This window comes from Hypomesus transpacificus, chromosome 9 (genome assembly GCF_021917145.1).
Source record: "Hypomesus transpacificus isolate Combined female chromosome 9, fHypTra1, whole genome shotgun sequence".
Classification (NCBI taxonomy): Eukaryota; Metazoa; Chordata; class Actinopteri; order Osmeriformes; family Osmeridae; genus Hypomesus; species Hypomesus transpacificus.
In genome coordinates, this window is record NC_061068.1 from 14,164,682 (window position 1) to 14,182,068 (window position 17,387).

At 41.0% G+C, this 17,387-nt stretch overlaps 1 protein-coding gene across 1 annotated transcript; it reads left to right on the plus strand.

Moving 5' to 3' along the window:
- The first annotated feature begins 877 nt into the window (after nucleotides 1-877).
- Nucleotides 878-9,253, plus strand: LOC124471351 (zinc finger protein 135-like). The gene is made up of 2 exons (XM_047025837.1): nucleotides 878-1,352; nucleotides 6,655-9,253. Exons 1-2 carry the CDS (start codon nucleotides 1,160-1,162, stop codon nucleotides 7,737-7,739), a joined length of 1,278 nt encoding a protein of 425 aa, XP_046881793.1. The 5' UTR covers nucleotides 878-1,159; the 3' UTR covers nucleotides 7,740-9,253.
- Nucleotides 9,254-17,387: the final 8,134 nt, after the last annotated feature.

Consider the following 17,387-nt stretch of genomic DNA (forward strand, 5'->3'; position numbering starts at 1 on the left):
GGATTGATAAACAGCCAAAGTCTAACCAGAATTCACTGTTTCAAGTCAGCCGCCTGCAGCCGGCTGCAGCGCTGCATGAAGTCGGGTCATGTCGAACGCACCTATGAACAGTTGGCATTTCCTGCTCTGGTTATCTCTTCCTTTTCCTGAAGTCAGCACTTCTATTCAAAGTGCATCTCTCATTCTAGTCCTACAGTAAATTGTGTTGTTGTTCTTTTCCATCTCCAGACTGAGGCCGTTTATCAATCCACGTTTTTTTCCGTTCTTGTGTTCTTGCAAACTCGTTGGACGTCATCTTTCGTTGCCGAAGTACTGTTCCATTCCAAAGAACACAAGTCACCAAGAACGCCAAAAATACCCGGAAATGTTCCTGATCCGCCCCTTTTATCGAGGATGCATCAGATGGTGACTTGGCCAGCGAGAACGCTTCTGATTTCCCAGAAGTCCTTGCGGACTTGCAAGACCATTCTCGCAAGGACACTTGCAAGAACGTTCTTCAAAAGATTGTACTTGCGTTCTCAGCGTTTTTAGGATTGATAAAACAGCCTGAGTCTATCTAAGGTCATTGTAGGAGCCATTTCGGTTCATGTTTTAATCTTGTTTGGGACACTAGATGGCGCTCCACCTTAATTGGGCTCACACAATAAAGGTGTGAACATTCATGCAGGTGTCAAGTGTTGCTTGACGGAGGGAGAGCGCATATAAAGTTTTGACCAATGGTCTGTTACATGTAAATTGGATGCAAGTTTGGATGTATGGACATGTTTAGTGGTGGATAGTGGTACGTGCTCCACTGTCACGTACCACTCGCTCCCCTGGCACGTACCACTAGCTACTGTCACGTAGGCTACCACTCGCTCCCCTGGCACGTACCACTAGTACAGTTTCGGTTCAAACCGTCTATCGCCATTGAAATGGAAAAGGTCATATTTTTCTATGGCTCTGGGTCTATGCAGTCAAGCAACAAATTAACAAACTCCACCACAGCAGAAATCGCCAGAGTCAGTTAGTTCGGAGAAGCCAGTGAAGTGAACTGATCAGTGATCACCGGAAAAGCTTGACTTGTTTACATCCGGTTAGAAAGAACGCGCATGAAGAAGAAGATAGCTAACATAATCGAACTACCGTTTTGTACAATGCGAGGTTTCTAACCACCTAAATGTCTCAACTAAATGTGTTCAGGGATTATCTCAATGAGCGATTAACAACGGCAGCTTTGGAGATATTCGCATTCGCTGAGAAATCATTTGCAAAGTTCGAAGAGGAGATTTATCGTTCAAAGGAGGAGAGCTTGCGACTTCAACGCTTGTTGGACATTGTCACTCAACCTGCGATCAAGCTTCACCGAACAGGTTCGAATAATAACTACAGTTGATTATAATCTGCTGTATCCATATTCTATACATCTGTAATTAAATATTTGGTCTAGCACGGCCATACCCAGGTGTCGTGTCAAAGTTAAGCCTTAAGATAAAAGCAGAATTTTGTGAGACCCGTTTCTTGCGATTGAGTGGGTTATAAACAATATAGAGGTAGCCTAAAAACTCAATTGTAAAGAAAAGACCTGGCTCAGCATGGAATGCCGTTTAAGTCCAAATTAAGTCCAAGTAGATAGGTAATTAAATGGACACAAAATAAATATGGCTATGAAATAAACCCTGAAATTAAAAAAGATGGCATTAAATGTAGCATCATATAATTATATTGCTGAATCCAATTACAGTACCTGTATCAATAAATAAATCAATTTACTTATTTCAAAATGACGTTTTTGTAAAGACAACATTTCATTGGACTTTTAATTCTCAACATTCTGTGCTGTATTCAGTTCCAATCCAACGTACAAGCGAGAGGGGCGTGGTTATCTCCAGACCAAAGCAGCTGCACAAGATCGAAGGCAGATAGGGACAGTTAGATTTTGGGGCGGCCGCTGAGAAATCCGGGGGGCTGTGGCTTAGGGGGTAGAGAGGGTTGTCTGTTAATTGCAAGGTTGGGGGTTCAATCCCCGACTCCTCCAAGGCCATGTGCCAAAGTATCCTTGAGCAAGACTCTGAACCCCAAGTTGCTTCTGATGGGCAGGCCGGTGCCTTGCATGGTAGCTCGCTGCCGTCGGTATGTGTGAGTGTGAGTATGAATGGGTGAATGAGATGCAAACATTGTAAAGTGCCGCTAAGGTAGAAAAGCGCTTTATAAATGCAGTCCATCCATTTAGATTTTAGAGATGATGGAAGTCATAAGTGGTGTCAGAGATTTCTTGCTGGCCTTAGTAGATCAAATTGATCAGCATGGCTTGTCAGGGGATATCATTTTGGCACACAATGAATATTTTGTAGAGGTACTTGGGTGGATAGGGGCTCTACAGAACAAGACATAGATTACAAAGTCTTGAAAAGTTTGAGACTTATCGAGCACCGTGTTCGTGTGCAAGATGTACAGGTAGTATGGGGGGTGATTAGTGTCAGGTAATGTTAGCTAACAAAGCTAGCAACCGTAGCTATGCCTAATAGGGATGGGGATTTTAACTGATTTGACTATTTGAATAGTATCCGAAATTATTTTTGAATATCCGGATAATCTATTTTTATTAATGCGGTTCCATAATATAATTAGCCTGACATGACGCTAAGCATACGGTAAACACATTAACCACCGCACATTCTGGCAATAATTGGAACCGTTAAGATATTAGATTAAATAAGGGTTGAATAAGGAAAACAAATGAAATATCAGTTCATCAACATGATGAAAAGACAATGAACTTGAAATAACGCTGCGTCTTCAGACGTCGGCTCTTAAATTGGCGGAATAGCTCTGAGTCTATTATTACGTGAAATAAAAATTTAAAAAATACATTGGACGAAATTAAACACATTGGGTAGGCTTTCCTCGATATCAACGAAAGACACAGAGAAATATTGCATAGGCTATTAACTTGGATATTAACTAGGAACCGGAATCCTATAGGATACGGTGCGCCACCACACAATACAGCGTTTCCACTTTACAGTTAAGGCGTCCGCCTAATGCTGGGGACACACTAAACAATCTTTTTAATCTTATAAGATTTTCAAACTGTGAGAGAACACAAACATGAGGACCAAAAATCCTCGATTTCGCCGTTTTGCTACTACAGTGTGTGGTGTGCCATGATTTGACAAAGACAGCACACCACACAAACAGATTTCCAACCAGTCTCCCGACTGTTAACACAAGAAATCTTGCGAAATCTCTTGAGATTTAAGAATAAGCATGGCGGACGATATGCAGGAAGAAATTGCGATGAGTCTTTGCAATGATTTTCACAGAAAATTCACAGAAAAAAAGAAAAGGGTTTGCTGTTGCCACACATCCATTCCATTTAACTTTTTCTGACAGCGGCACCCCACCCTACCATCTTAACTAACACATTTTCAGCGGGAAACCCTGCAATGCAAACATAAATAGCCAATTACGCTAGCTCTACATGGCCACTGGTAAAAAAAAAATATTAAGCTCTTAATGCTGCTATTAAATTTAAGAGATTTGTTTGCATTCCTAGCTTTATGTCTGTAATTCATGTCTAACGGCTGTCTGTGGACATGTTGCTACGGTGTTAGTATACGTGAAATACTGCGTATTATTATATGGCACCGACAGTACGAGCGTTCTGATTGGCTAATGGGTAGTCATGCCAGCCGCGTATTGACCTCATCGCCGGTCTGCGGTCTGATACGGATTATTATTGCCCTGCTCTGACGTAATCTGCGGTCTGATACGGATACTAGACGAAGACTAGACTCTTTGAATCACTTGTGTCGTCATTTGTGTTGGAATTAAAGCCATTTTAGCAGAACCGTGTTGTCCTCTTTCTATTACCAAAAGTAATTGGTTGCTATAGGCAACACCTGAAACACACTGTGAGAAGACTTGAGAGCTAGCTACAATTAGCCTACCATTTATTTTCATTTACAAAATGAAAAGAGCTAAAAATGCCATATAATAAACAACTTACCAACATCGACCGTTCGGTCATGCCGGTGTTGTATCACCCGATGCATGACTCTCTGGATTGGCAACCCCTTGCGGGAGCGCGCGCGAATCAAAGAGTGAAAGATTTCGTCTTGATATCGCAACCAAACGAAGGGGAGACAGAAGTCTTACATTATACCTTCTTTGTTATAGAATTCAAGAGAAGAATGTTGGTTATCTGTGTAAATATCAGATGCTATTTTCAACACAAAATCCTTAAAATCTGTAATTCAAACCGTATAGTAACGAACGCGAAGCAACATTCTTGCTCCATGACATCGCATTCTGAGGAAATATACCCCAGTATGATTACCAAAGGAAAAGTATTTTGAGTAGCAGGTTCAAAGTATTTCACATGGCTCTTCAGACTAATGTATAGGTTCAAAGTCATGCGATTTTAATGCAGTTAGCCTGCGCGTAGGGTGGGTTACTCAGACAGGTCGAAAACAACAGCCATCTGATCCAAAATAGGCTATCAGCTTTCCTGATAGGGGACCAATTAGGGACGTTTGAAATAGAGCACAGACCCAGATAGCACACATACGTATTATCAGTGGCGTAACTAAAGGGAGTGCAGGGAGTGCAGCTGCACTAGGGCCCGTGGCGAAAGGGGGCCCGTCCTCGATCTTATCGTAGAAGTGAGACAACCCTACCTGAAGAACTGACCGGGCCCCTAGCTTCGCTCAAATCACCAAAAGGACTACATATGATCCAATCCCATCAATTCAATTTCTCAATTATGGTGTCAGTTATTCATAATTATGAGCTATCACCTGCCCAATAAACATTTTAACAATAGTCAGTCTTAACAACAGCAAATAATTAATTTTACCTCGTGCCTTTTGCTGAATGAAACGATTCTCGTTTTTATTAAGTAATATTGTTGTCAAAGATTCTGTAGCCCACCCACACATGTTGCGGTTGTTTCCCATCCTGTTGTGTTGCGTTGAGTAAGCGATAAGTAGGATACCCCATGCCCTTCAAACACAAAAGTGACTGCAGGAAGCTGCACAAACGCAAACAGCAGGATGAAAGGGTGGCAAAGCTGGCAAAATTATCTTCATTTGGATTTATGGCGAAGTGTTCAAGAGGACGCTACGTCTGACCCCCGGCCCAACAGCAATGAGTGTGAAACTCAGCCACCAGGGTAGGCTAATCACAAAACGTTTACTGTCTGCTATAGCCTAATTGAATGCTTTTAGACATGGCTATTAAACGTCATAAAATGCATGTATAGGCCTATAGGCTAAGGCAGCAGCCAGGTTAGATATTGTAAACCATGTGCAGGATTTAGTCGGAAAATAGCTAAAGCTAGATAGGCTTAACATTAAGCTAGCATATCTAACGAAAATAAAATCAAACATTCACCAATCAACTCACAATGTGTATTGTACATAATAAGTACATTTAGCTGCGCCTCGCTAAGCTCAACACTCAATAATTTTGCCTGACGATAGGTCGGTTAAGGGGCCCGTTGGTGAGATCTGCACTCGGGCCCGCCAAGTCATTGTAACGCCGCTGCGTATTATTATGACTTTTGCCCCCCCTAAGGATCCGTCAATATTTGGACTACTAAGACAACGCCGGTGTCAAAAGTTTAGTCTTTAGATGTCGTGCTAGGCTTCATGACTGTTGCACAGTATGTACTATCGTGCCGTGGTGTACTAGCAGCATCATACATTTAAGCAATTCAAGACTTGCATGTACAGTAAGTAATGTCACATTAAATAATGTATTTAAACTCAAGCTTGTGTGGTGCGTTGCTGTAGTCAATGCCACTTCATGTCAAAATAAAAGTTTTTCAATTTCGGCACATTCAGTGAAGTTTGGCTAGCAACAGAAGCTAGGCCAGCTTGCTCTTAGCACAATTCAGCTTCTCTACTTAGGGCTCTACACTGAGTTGGTCGCTTTTGGCTTTTTACTGACAATGGTCGTTTCCAGCAAACTTCTCTTGAATTTGTCATTTCCCCCTAAATAAATATCAAGCTTATTTACGTGTTTGGGGGCATATTTTCACTTAGCAAATGGTATTGTTTGAATCGTGATTCCATCTGAAAAATACTGTGGTGACAACATTGTTAGAATAGCTTGTTTCAAAGGGGGTTTGGCTTGTTTCAAATAAACTGACCCATCTGCAACCGACGCAAGCAAGCACACCCAGAAATGTATAAAAAAAATGATTTAGTTTATTTTCCAATAACTAAGAATAAAAGGTTCGCACATACCTATTTTTTACGGGAAAATGTGAGTCAAATACTCGCACTGTAAAGGGTGGGGCCCTTTTCATATATATATTTTTTTAAACTAAAATCGGCATTCAAGTTAAGAACATACAGTAAGTATTAGCTTGTGTAACTTTGGATAGATGGGTAGACCGGTCACTGTATCAGCTCACAGCAGGCACTGCAGTAGGCTAACTATCGAGCACTTTGTAAAGAATTTAAAGCAGGTTGCACCATAATGATTATTTGCACTTGCACAAATGCTCCCAAAAATATTTTTTGCACAGATACAATTTTGGGGGTCAAGCCTTCAATGTGTAGCATATTATGCTAAGATCACAATAATTGGTCTGGTTTTAGCTGTCAGACATGTTGGGTTGCATAATGACTACGTTGATTACAAACCTACTCTTCTTTGCCCCAGATGTGCTGCAGCTTTCTCTCCTGGAACCCCAACAGATTAAAGAGGAACAGGAGCTGTGGACCAGTCAGGAGGAAGAGCAGCTCCAAGGACTGCAGTCTGAAACTACACATTCCATGTTCACTTCTACCAGTGTGAAACATGACTGGGATCAGGAGGACTTTTCTGAATGTTCACATCTTGACCAAACTGTTAAAGTGGAGAACAGAGAAGGAGACTCTCTACCCAGCAACACAACTGAGGAACAAATCAATGCAGAGCTTGATGGACAAGATTGTGCAGCACCAGAACCAGGCAGTGACTCTCACCCCCTCTCTGTTGTATTTCCAAACTGTTTTACAGCTCAGAGTTTGGAGAAGGTGGAACATGAAGGAGTGCTGCTTCTTCTGAACAGGACACAAGACAGTGGGGTTCGACCAAGGGAAAATATGCCACAGAGACGTCACACAGGAAAAACATTACATCAGTGTCAACATTGTAACAAAACTTTTAGTAGAAAAGGTGCTTTGGTTTTTCATATGGGGACACACACAGAAGATACATCCAATCACTGTCAACAATGTAACAAATGCTTTGCTAAGAAGGGTAGTCTGGTTAAACACCTGAAGACACACACAGGAGAGAAGCCTTATCACTGTCAACAATGTAACAAACTGTTTGCTGAGAAGGGTAATCTGGTTAAACACATGAAAACACACACAGGAGAGAAACCTTTTCAATGTCAGGAATGTAGCAAACTATTTGCTCGAAGGGATACTCTACGTGAACACATAAGGACACACACAAGAGAGAAACCATATAAGTGTCAACTATGTAACAAATCATTTACTCGTCCATCTCGTTTGGTTATTCACATGAGGGCACACACAGGAGAGAAACCTTATCAGTGTCAACAATGTAACATATGGTTTCGTCAGAAGTATAGTCTGGTTTGTCATATGAGGACACACACAGGAGAGAAACCTTTTAAATGTCAGAAATGTAGCGAACCCTTTTCTAAAAGTAGTGCTCTGTACAAACACATGAGGACACACATTTTTCAGAAAGAGTTACCTCCTACGACATTTTTGCAAAGCCACTCAGACTAACTTTTGGTAAGAATGGGGAGAAATCTTGGGCTAAAACAAAGGGGGTAGGGGGGTTGAACTTGTTGCTATGGATAATTTCAAGAAGCTTATTAACTATGTACACAGTGATTAGATCGGGGGATGGATATCTGTCAATTATTTAATCATAGAAATATTACATAAGGTATTATGTTCAGTAAGATGTTCAATTGTAGGTTGTCTCTAATCAAATAAGTATGTTTAACTAATTGTCAGTCTCTTATACATGCATCTCGTAAAGAAAAAACGAATATGCAGAAAGGCAGCTTTATGAATTGTTGATGTGGGGTCTGCAGTCAGAGAGCTTGTTTGATGCATTGTTATGTGTTCTGCTGAGGTATACCTAGTTCTTCTGTGCTGCATAGCTGCATTTTCCCTATGGCCAAGTAGCGTACAGTTGTTGACCCTGATCTCCATTGTTACTGGGTTGTTTCTGTAAGTGACTTTATTCTTAGGGGCCGTTTTTCGTATGTCGCTAACTGATTTGATTAATGATGATTTGTCATGATCTTGGATTGTTAGGTTCTTTGACACTTATCCTGGACTTGCTGTCATAGCAACATGTTCATTAGCTTAAACCTGCTCGGGGGCAGGCTTATTTTATGTAAACAAGATTTGATTGTGGCTTTATAAGCAGAGGTGATACAGGAAGTCTTTCACAGCCATGTCTTGTCTGTTTATAGGACATTAAACTGTTACGGAGGGTGCAAGGCTAATTTGCGGAGATTTTTTAAATTATTGCGTGATAGACAGGATTCTTTAGTGCGGCACGATAATATACGCAGGGCTGCACAATTAGGGGCAAAATGATAATCACGATTATTTTGGTCAATATTCAAATCACGATTAATGATCATGATTATTTGTTGATTTTAACTAAAACAAATGTTGTCACATAGGCTAATTATAACTGCTTTCACATCCATATTGTGATACAATTCGGCTAATGTTCAAATATGTGCATAAAAATAAAATGGGTCCTTTTAATCACCAAAATTCAATGCATCTCCTTAAAGAAGGCATAAGAATAAAAAGAAATCAAAGAAAATGTAGCAAAACTTCAACAGGGCACTATTTTCCATTTTACGCAAATTTTGTTCATGGAAAGCCAAAATCGTGATCGTGATTAAAATTCGATTCATTGTGCAGCACTAACTGTACGTATTGAGAAATATCGGTTTTCTCGTGAGGGTGTCATTTACATCATATAGTTGGTGGAAGCACATTAAATTATATGACATTAAAGATGATAAACAAAGTAATTATGAAAATATTACAATACAAAAACATTTAGGCCTAGCCTACTGTAATGAGTGATAAAATGTCTAACAAGATCACTACTACACATTTATTTATCTGCTACTTTTCGCCAGCCCTCCTGGATTTTTCAGACTTTTAGGTGTTCCCTTAGCCTGGCTGCCAGCCCAACTTATCCCCGCCCACAAAAATATTTGGTCGGGAAGTTGGGTCTGGGGGGGCACGTTTGGGGAAAAACTATGTCCGAACAGGAGCTGTTCGGACCAATGAAATTGTCAGGGCGGGCTTTATACGATGATGGACAGATGATCAACAGTAACGTAATCAACCACGTCACCAAAGAGCGCTTGGGTTGAATTTGTTTTCAACAAACAACATATTACGTTGCTCTGATTGGTTGTAGGTCTATCCAATTGAGCGAAGAGGCATTTGTTTTACGAGTTTGGTTGAAACACGCCCCATACTCACAGCCCAACGGAGAGTTCTCAGACTCATATTCTGACTAGAATTATGAGTATGACAACGTCAGGCTAGTGTTCCCTGGCATTCCGATTAAATCTTCAAATTCGGCGTAACCTTCGAGCAAGCTCTTGCTCTGTTAGGAAAAGAACGGGGTGCTCTTTTTGGAATTGGCAGCAAATAGCAGCGTTACTGATCAAGGTTTTGACTGTTGATACATACCCCCTTTTAAACCGACGCATGAACGTGCAATTATCCCAGACAACTCAATACAACTATACTAATCATAAACAAAAGGGGTGTTTGAAGAACCTAATTAGCCAGATCATGATTAGCAAGATGATGTTATCTTGGATGTGTCATTTGATATTGGATGTAATAAGCAAAATACGAAGAACGGACCCCTGAACTCTATTAGAATCATAAAACCCGACGATACCTTTTTTTTAAGCTCATTATCACAAAATGTTCATGTTGCAAGGCAGTTTATGTTTATGCTACTACCCCTAACTTTTCACAGATTTAGGAGCTGGTTTTAGGGCTTAAGACATTTTGTGAATACGGACTCAATCTTTTGCATGGAGGCTGTGGCCTATACGATGCAAGTACTAATACAGAATGGGCCTTTGAGTGGTGACTACGCATGACAGTAAGCATGATCGACACCCAAACTATAAGGGCAATAAGTTACCTTATGGCAGAAATCTTTGCATTTTCTTGTTAATTATGACCATTTGATAAACAGAAATGTCTATCCTGCTTAAATTAACTAAATTTCATAAACAAAACAGGTAAAAAAAAAAAGTATTACTAAAAGAGTTGAGGGCAGTGAGTTTGAGGTTGCTAGATGTCTTTGTTCATGATGCTGCTTTGCCAGGGATGGATTAACCAACAGGCCTACTGGGCCTAGACCCATGAGCTCAGGGGGCCCATAACCCAGAGCCTCGGCGTATCGTCACTGTCATTAACTTGATGTACTAGGGTATTGATATGATGATATGCGCCGTAGCCGGTATATGCTAGGCTTAAGTCATTAATGTCTTCACAGTTTTTCTCGATTGCTTTGGCTCAATTCTTGAAACAGAAATTACATTCTCAAAGCTCCACGTGCATTTAGCAAAATAGCCTATATGGTTCAGTACAACTACATAGATCACCTTCAAAAGGTCATATCTCACCCAAAACAGTTAACTCATGCTTCAAAACCAAATCATTTTTTCATATAAATAGTCAGTGCCCCCAAAATGAATAGTTCCTTCTCAATTGCTTTGGCTCATTTCTCGAGAAAAAAGAGAACATGCTCAAACCTTTAAATACATTTGCCAAAATTACCCAGATGGTTCAGCAAAACACCATAGAACACCTGCAAAAGGTCATCTCTTTCCTAAAACAGACAACTTATCAGTCAAAACTAAATCCTTTTCTCATACAAATAGTCAGTGCCCCCAAAATGAAAAGTCCCTTTGGCATTGTGTAAACACTGCAGGTCAAAATGTTTAGATGTTTCGTCAGTATGGCAGTGAACCTTAGAAATATCCCTTATGTGCACTGTACTACAGTTACTGTAGTAGATGTTTTCTTTCCAGAATAAATGTGTCTCAATCTACATTTACATGTATTCATTTAGCAGATGCTTTTATCCAAAGCGACTTCCAAGAGAGCTTTACAAGAGTGCATAGGTCACTGATCATACAGTAACAACGCAATAGCCCCAAACATTTCGGGTAGCCAAAACATGAAGCATACATTGTGAAAAACCCAAATACAGTAAGTGCCAAAGAGAAGAACCATAAGAGCATGTAGCCAAACAAGTTATAACTAAACAACATGAACCTCAAAAGTGCAAGAGTGTACCTGTAGAAAAGCAAGCAACAATACTGTAATGTATGCTTCATGTTTTGGCTAACCACAATGTTTTTGGGGCTATCTCATTGTTTAGAATCATTGACCTATGCACTTTTGTTAAGCTGTCTCTTGGAAGTCGCTTTGGATAAAAGCGTCTGCGAAATGAATACATGTAAATGTGTATCAAACATAAAAAATATTACAGTAATTCAAGAGTAGCCTACAAGGTTTCACATCACATATTGCACTTACACTGCCATGGAAATTGTTACTGTAATTGCCATACATCATGGTTACTGTTACAGGAAATGTGTACAGCACAATATACTTTCATACAATAAGCACATCAAAACTAACATTATGTATAACCTACACTAGTAGTATGAGTAACCACAGTAAGTTTCAGGCAAGTGACACTTTCCTAGTCAGAGTTAGCAGGGGGTGCATTACAGTAAGCCTGGCATGAAATGCACCTCCTCTATTGTCTGTTCTGTATATCCCAGCATCAAATGATTTCTATTGTACACTGAGGGGACTAGTATGAGTAACCACGGTACTTTTCAGGCATCTGACCCCTTCCTAGTCAGAGTTGCAGAGGGTGCATTTCATGGCAAGAAGGAAACATACAGTAAGAAAGTAAAGCAAAGCTGGAGTTTCACTAGTTGTCGTCCTCACTCTCCTGCTCATCCTCGACAAATGTAAGAAAGTGAGGCCCTACCAAACCCCTCTCATGTAGAGGGATAAGATCGGAGTGCAGGCGGTCCAAGGACACCAGGAGTGTCTGGGTATCGTATGGGCCAAGACTGGGAATGTTGGTGACTACACCATTCTCTGAAATGGCAGCACAAACAGTGATGTTTCCCCCGAGCTGGCCTGGGACAAGCTCTATATATTTGATGGAAGCATTGATACTGCTGGATAGCTCCTGTCAGCTAACTAAACTTACTGTGTGATTGGTGATCGGATGTGTCCCCTTGTTTTGTAAAGTTCTACTTGCACCTGACAATGACCGTAAGCAGATGATCCAAGAGATCCATATTACAGTATATACCATTATATTTTTCATGGTATTATGTGCCTGAAAGATTTTGACAGTGGAGTGAACTATCGTGCAGGTGATGATATACACAAGGAAATTATGCCAATATGTTTTGCAGAGAACAACCACTTGACTGAGAAACAACAGTCAGTTTAGACCAGCAAGATATTTTCAATTGATGGTTGGCCTAATTGAAGGCAATTATACCTAACCATTTCAAAGATGTGCCAAATCATTTGAAATGTGTGCAAACTGTAGGCAATTGCACTTGTCATTTACAAGGATGTGCTAATACAATTGCAATTCGATTAAAGGAATGAACAATTCCAATCTGTTGTGAACAAGTGCCCAGCGGTTTGGAGGTTTGCACTAGTTGTTTTGAACATGTAATTTCTGTTTCGTGAAATGAGCCAAACCAATTGAGAAAAACTGTAACAGGGCCCCAAAAGTCCTACTGATTGAAATTAAAAATAGCCTAAACATTCACTTTGAAGATGTCACAAGAAAGAAACCTTCATGATACCTTTCAATTGAGTGTTCATCCCCTCAGTTTATCTATAGAACTTTAGAGGGGCTGAGTACTCCATGCAATATGGACCCTTCAACTCTGTAGGGAGGAATCCAAAAAGCAAGTGCAAAACAATAGCATTAGAGCTGTGTCTAAGCACCCCCAACACACTATTTATTGAAGATATAATATTGTTAAGCCTATGATGGTAATTTTTCAAAAAAGACAGAGGGTTGTTTGGGCTACAAATGTACACTCTAGTCTATGGTTACAACTATCAAATATGTTTGTAATATAAACGTTGTTTATTTTGTTGATTACTCGAGTACTTTTGCGTTTTTAAGCAACAATATCAATATTACTCCTGAAAAAAAAAGAAATTGTTTTGCCAAGAGAAATGTTAGGTTTTTTTTGTGGCCCTTGACACATCCAGGCCCAGGGGCCCATGGTTTCTTAATCCATCCATGTGCTTTGCTTAGCTGCATGGCTAGGAAGGATGAGGGATGTAAAGCAAATTACTTGTTTGTGTACACTTATAAATAACACGTTCAAACATTGTTAATTGTATTCAGAGCATTCCAAACAGTATCAAAGTAAAAAAAGTAATCATTAGCTGTTAATCTTGAATTACTGTAACTGATCAGTGGTTAAGGACAGACCTCTGTGGTGGAATTTCTATAATTAAATGTCTGAGGTCAGAAGAATTTGTCCATCTGTTTAGTCTTGAAATCAAGGAGGAGCAGTTCTAAAACAGTACCGTAAATGATGTCTTGAGTAGAAAGGCTCTCTCAAAGTGTCATTATCTGAGCACTCTTTTAAACAGTACTTCCAGACAGTTACATAATGAGTTCAATAATACATTTTATTTCGAGGCGCCTTTCAAGTCACCCAAGGTCACCTTACAGAGTCCAGTATTCATTTAGACACAGTCATACCGGTGGTGGTAAGCTACAACTGTAGCCTCAGCTGCCCTGGGGCAGACTGACAGAAGCGTGGCTGCCAATCAGCACCTACGGCCCCTCCGACCACCAGAATCAGAATCAGAAAGGGATTCATTCGCCATGAAAGTTTGCACAGACAAGGAATTTGCTTTGGCAGGAAGGTGCATACAATAAACATATGGGAGTCTTAAATTTAAATATGTGGTCAAACTATACTAAGGATACATAAACTAGCAATACTAAGTGGAATACAATTAAAATAAAATATACAATAAAATATACAATAAAATATAAGTTGCCAGTTTACAATATAAAATACAAATATTACAGGAATTGTAATGTAGTGCAAAATGCAAATTGTTTGAAAACATGAAGTTATTAAAGTCAGTGTGAGCTCTTGGCCTTGGAGGAGGCCAAGAGCTCCAAAATAATTTCAGAAATACTGATCTCCGACTAATTCATGAACGCGGAGGATTCTTAAACTGAACGCGCGTTCTCTTGTACCTGGATTTGCATATTGGCCTGTGCGTGTTGCAAAGCAATTCACCGACAGAATAAATGGGCGTTTTTTCCCGAAGACGACCTTTGAGAGACCTGCTATCCCAGGATACCTGTGGGCGTGGTTGCCGTTGGTTTGTTTATTTACCCGGCTGTGTTGTCCACATAGTGTTAGCAAGCATGGCAGAGGCACCACGAAAGAGGGCGAAAAACTACAGTTTCCATCATGAATGGGAGGAGGAATTCATCTTTACCTTGGTAAAAGACAAGAGTGTGTGTATGTTGTGCCACCAGCCACAGGCACTGTCTAAGCGAGGGAATTTGGAGCGGCACCACAACACTAACCATCCGAAATTCAAAGACTGCTATCCACCAAAGAGCGCAATCCGCGCCAAAAAAGTTCAGGAGCTGAAAGTGGAGTTGAAGGCTCAACAGTCGCTTTTCTCACAACCTACGTCTCAAAGTAAGGCTGCAACTGAGGCGTCATTTCGTATTAGCCACATTTTGGCTAAACACAAGAGACCTTTTACAGATGGGGATTTGTTTAAGGAACTATTGACCGTCACCGCAGAGACTGTTTGCAGCACCTTCAAAAACAAAGAGGACATAAAAGCTGCATTCCGTGCTGTGCCTCTTGGTCCTACAACAGTGACACGAAGGATCGAGTTACTGTCGGATAACGTTGGTCAACAGGTGTTGGAGGACTTGTCACTCTGTGAATATTTTTCACTGCAGTTTGATGAATCGCTGGATGTAATGGACACGGCTCAGCTTGTTGTATTTGTCAGAATGGCTTTCCAGGACTTTACAACAAAGGAGGACTTCCTCACTCTTCTCCAATTAAAAGAGAGAACGAGAGGTGAGGATATTTACAACGTTTTTAAAAGCTATGTCCGTGAAAAGAACATCCCCATTCAGAAACTGGTGGCAATCACTACCGATGGGGCACCGGCAATGTGCGGTGTGCACGCTGGTTTTATAGCACTGTGCCGTAATGATCCGGATTTCCCCGACCGGATTTCTCCTCAGTGCATGTGCACTAAAAGTGAGTGCCTACTTTGGATCGACCTACCTCTGTGAAATGGCATTTTCACAGATGAAGTACAGGAGCCGGCTTACTGACAGACACCTCACAGACTGCCTCAGACTGGCTGTCTCTGCTTATGAGCCAAACTACAAGGCACTCACAGACAGTGTTCAGTCACAGCCATCACACTGACTTGTCACATGAGAAATTTGTCAGTGTTGTGTTGTAACTTCAGTTTATAAATAAAACCGTTCATATCCAGCCTGCTCATTGCAAAAGTGTTTTTTCTTGTTCATATTGTTCACAAAGTGTTTGATTTCATTCAATTACAATAAGGCCAAATATAAAGTTAAGTTGTAAGTTCAGTCTGGAGTCTGTTCTGTCTCTCAACGCCTCAATAGGTAGATCTTCGGGTCACCAAGGCAAAGGTCGGTGATCTTTGGCCTAAAAAGGTTGGTGACCACTGTTCTAGTCTGTCCGGGTACAGTCGTTTAGCCTCTCTCACCGCCTTGCTAAACCTGTTCTTCGACTCTTTGAATCTGTCCCTGTCCCCACTCCTAAACGCGGCTTCTTTGTCCAGCCTCAGCCTTCTGAGTTTAGCTGTAAACCAGGATTTGTCGTTGTTGTAACTCACCCTGGTGCGTGTTAGTATACAGCAGTCCTCACAGAAGCTGATGTATGATGTCACAGCCTCCTTGAGCTCATCCAGACTATTGGAGGCAGTCATGAACATGTCCCAGTCAGTGCAGTCCAAGCACGCCCGCAGATCCTCCATAGCTTCACTGGTCCACTGTTTCAATGTCCTCACAGCAGGCTTACAGCACTTAAGCTTCTGCCTGTATGCAGGAATCAGGTGGACCATGGCGTGGTCTGAGTGACCCAGTGCTGCTCGGGAAACCGCATGGTATGCTTTACTGATAGTAGAGGAGTGACCCAAAGTCTTCTCTTCTCTGGTAGGGCATCCAACATTCATTCACATTCATACGATGCATGTCTTTATGATGGTAGGGGAATCCGGAGTACCCGGAGGAAACCCACGCAGGCACAAGGAGAACATGTAAACTCCACACAGAAAGGACCTGGGGTTCGAACCAGGGACCTTCTTGCTGTGAAGTAATAGTGCTAACCACTGAGCCACTGTGCTGCCCACGATAGTTTTTCTATCAAAAGAAAAAACTCCACAACAAACAAGAAAGTAAAAAAAGGAAATAGGTTGCAGAACTTACAGATGCTCAATATTAAAAACACAGTTCAAGACAAGAAAGAAGAACTTGTCACAGTAAAATTTGCTAGATGTTTGTCAGCAAACGGAAACTCAAGCAATACTGTCTTAGGCCAAAAGGTAATGCTAGCTTTACAGAAGTTAAAACCTCAGCCATAATTGTTGTAGGCCAAAGAATATTGTAGAAGAACTGTCACGCCCCTGGCTGTTTCTGTTAATCTTTTTCCTGTGTTCTACTCCCTCCTTTTTTGTTTTTCCATGTGTGTGTGCATGAGTCTCCTGGGGTAGACAACCATCCTCACCTGTGGCAGATCAGCAATCAACGATCTATGTAGACCCTGCTCACCATCCAGACTCTGTTTGTTAACTCTGCTAGAACAAAGAACATTAAAAACTACCTTTTGAAACTTTTGCCCCTCGAGTCCGTTTTAAGGTCCGAACATTGCTGTACCGTAACAAGAATAGTATTTTTCTATTACACCTCTTCACAACCAGGTGACCTGGTGCAGCCAGAACAACTTGGAGCTAAATGCTCTCAAGACAGTGGAGAAGTTTGTGGAATTTTGGAAAACCCAGCCTCACTCATCCCCATCACCCTGTCTGACTGAGGCGAGCAAAGAAGATTGTGTCTGACTCCTCCCACCCTGGACACACACTGTTCCAGTCACTTCCCCCCGGCAGGAGGCTGCAGTCCATCATGACCCAAACCTCACGCCACAAGAACAGTTTTTTTCAATCTGCAGCTGTTCAAGTTCAAGTCTTTTATTTGTCAGGTACACAGAACAACACAAGGTTAGACTGGGCACTGAAATTCTTGAGAGAAAACAACGCAAG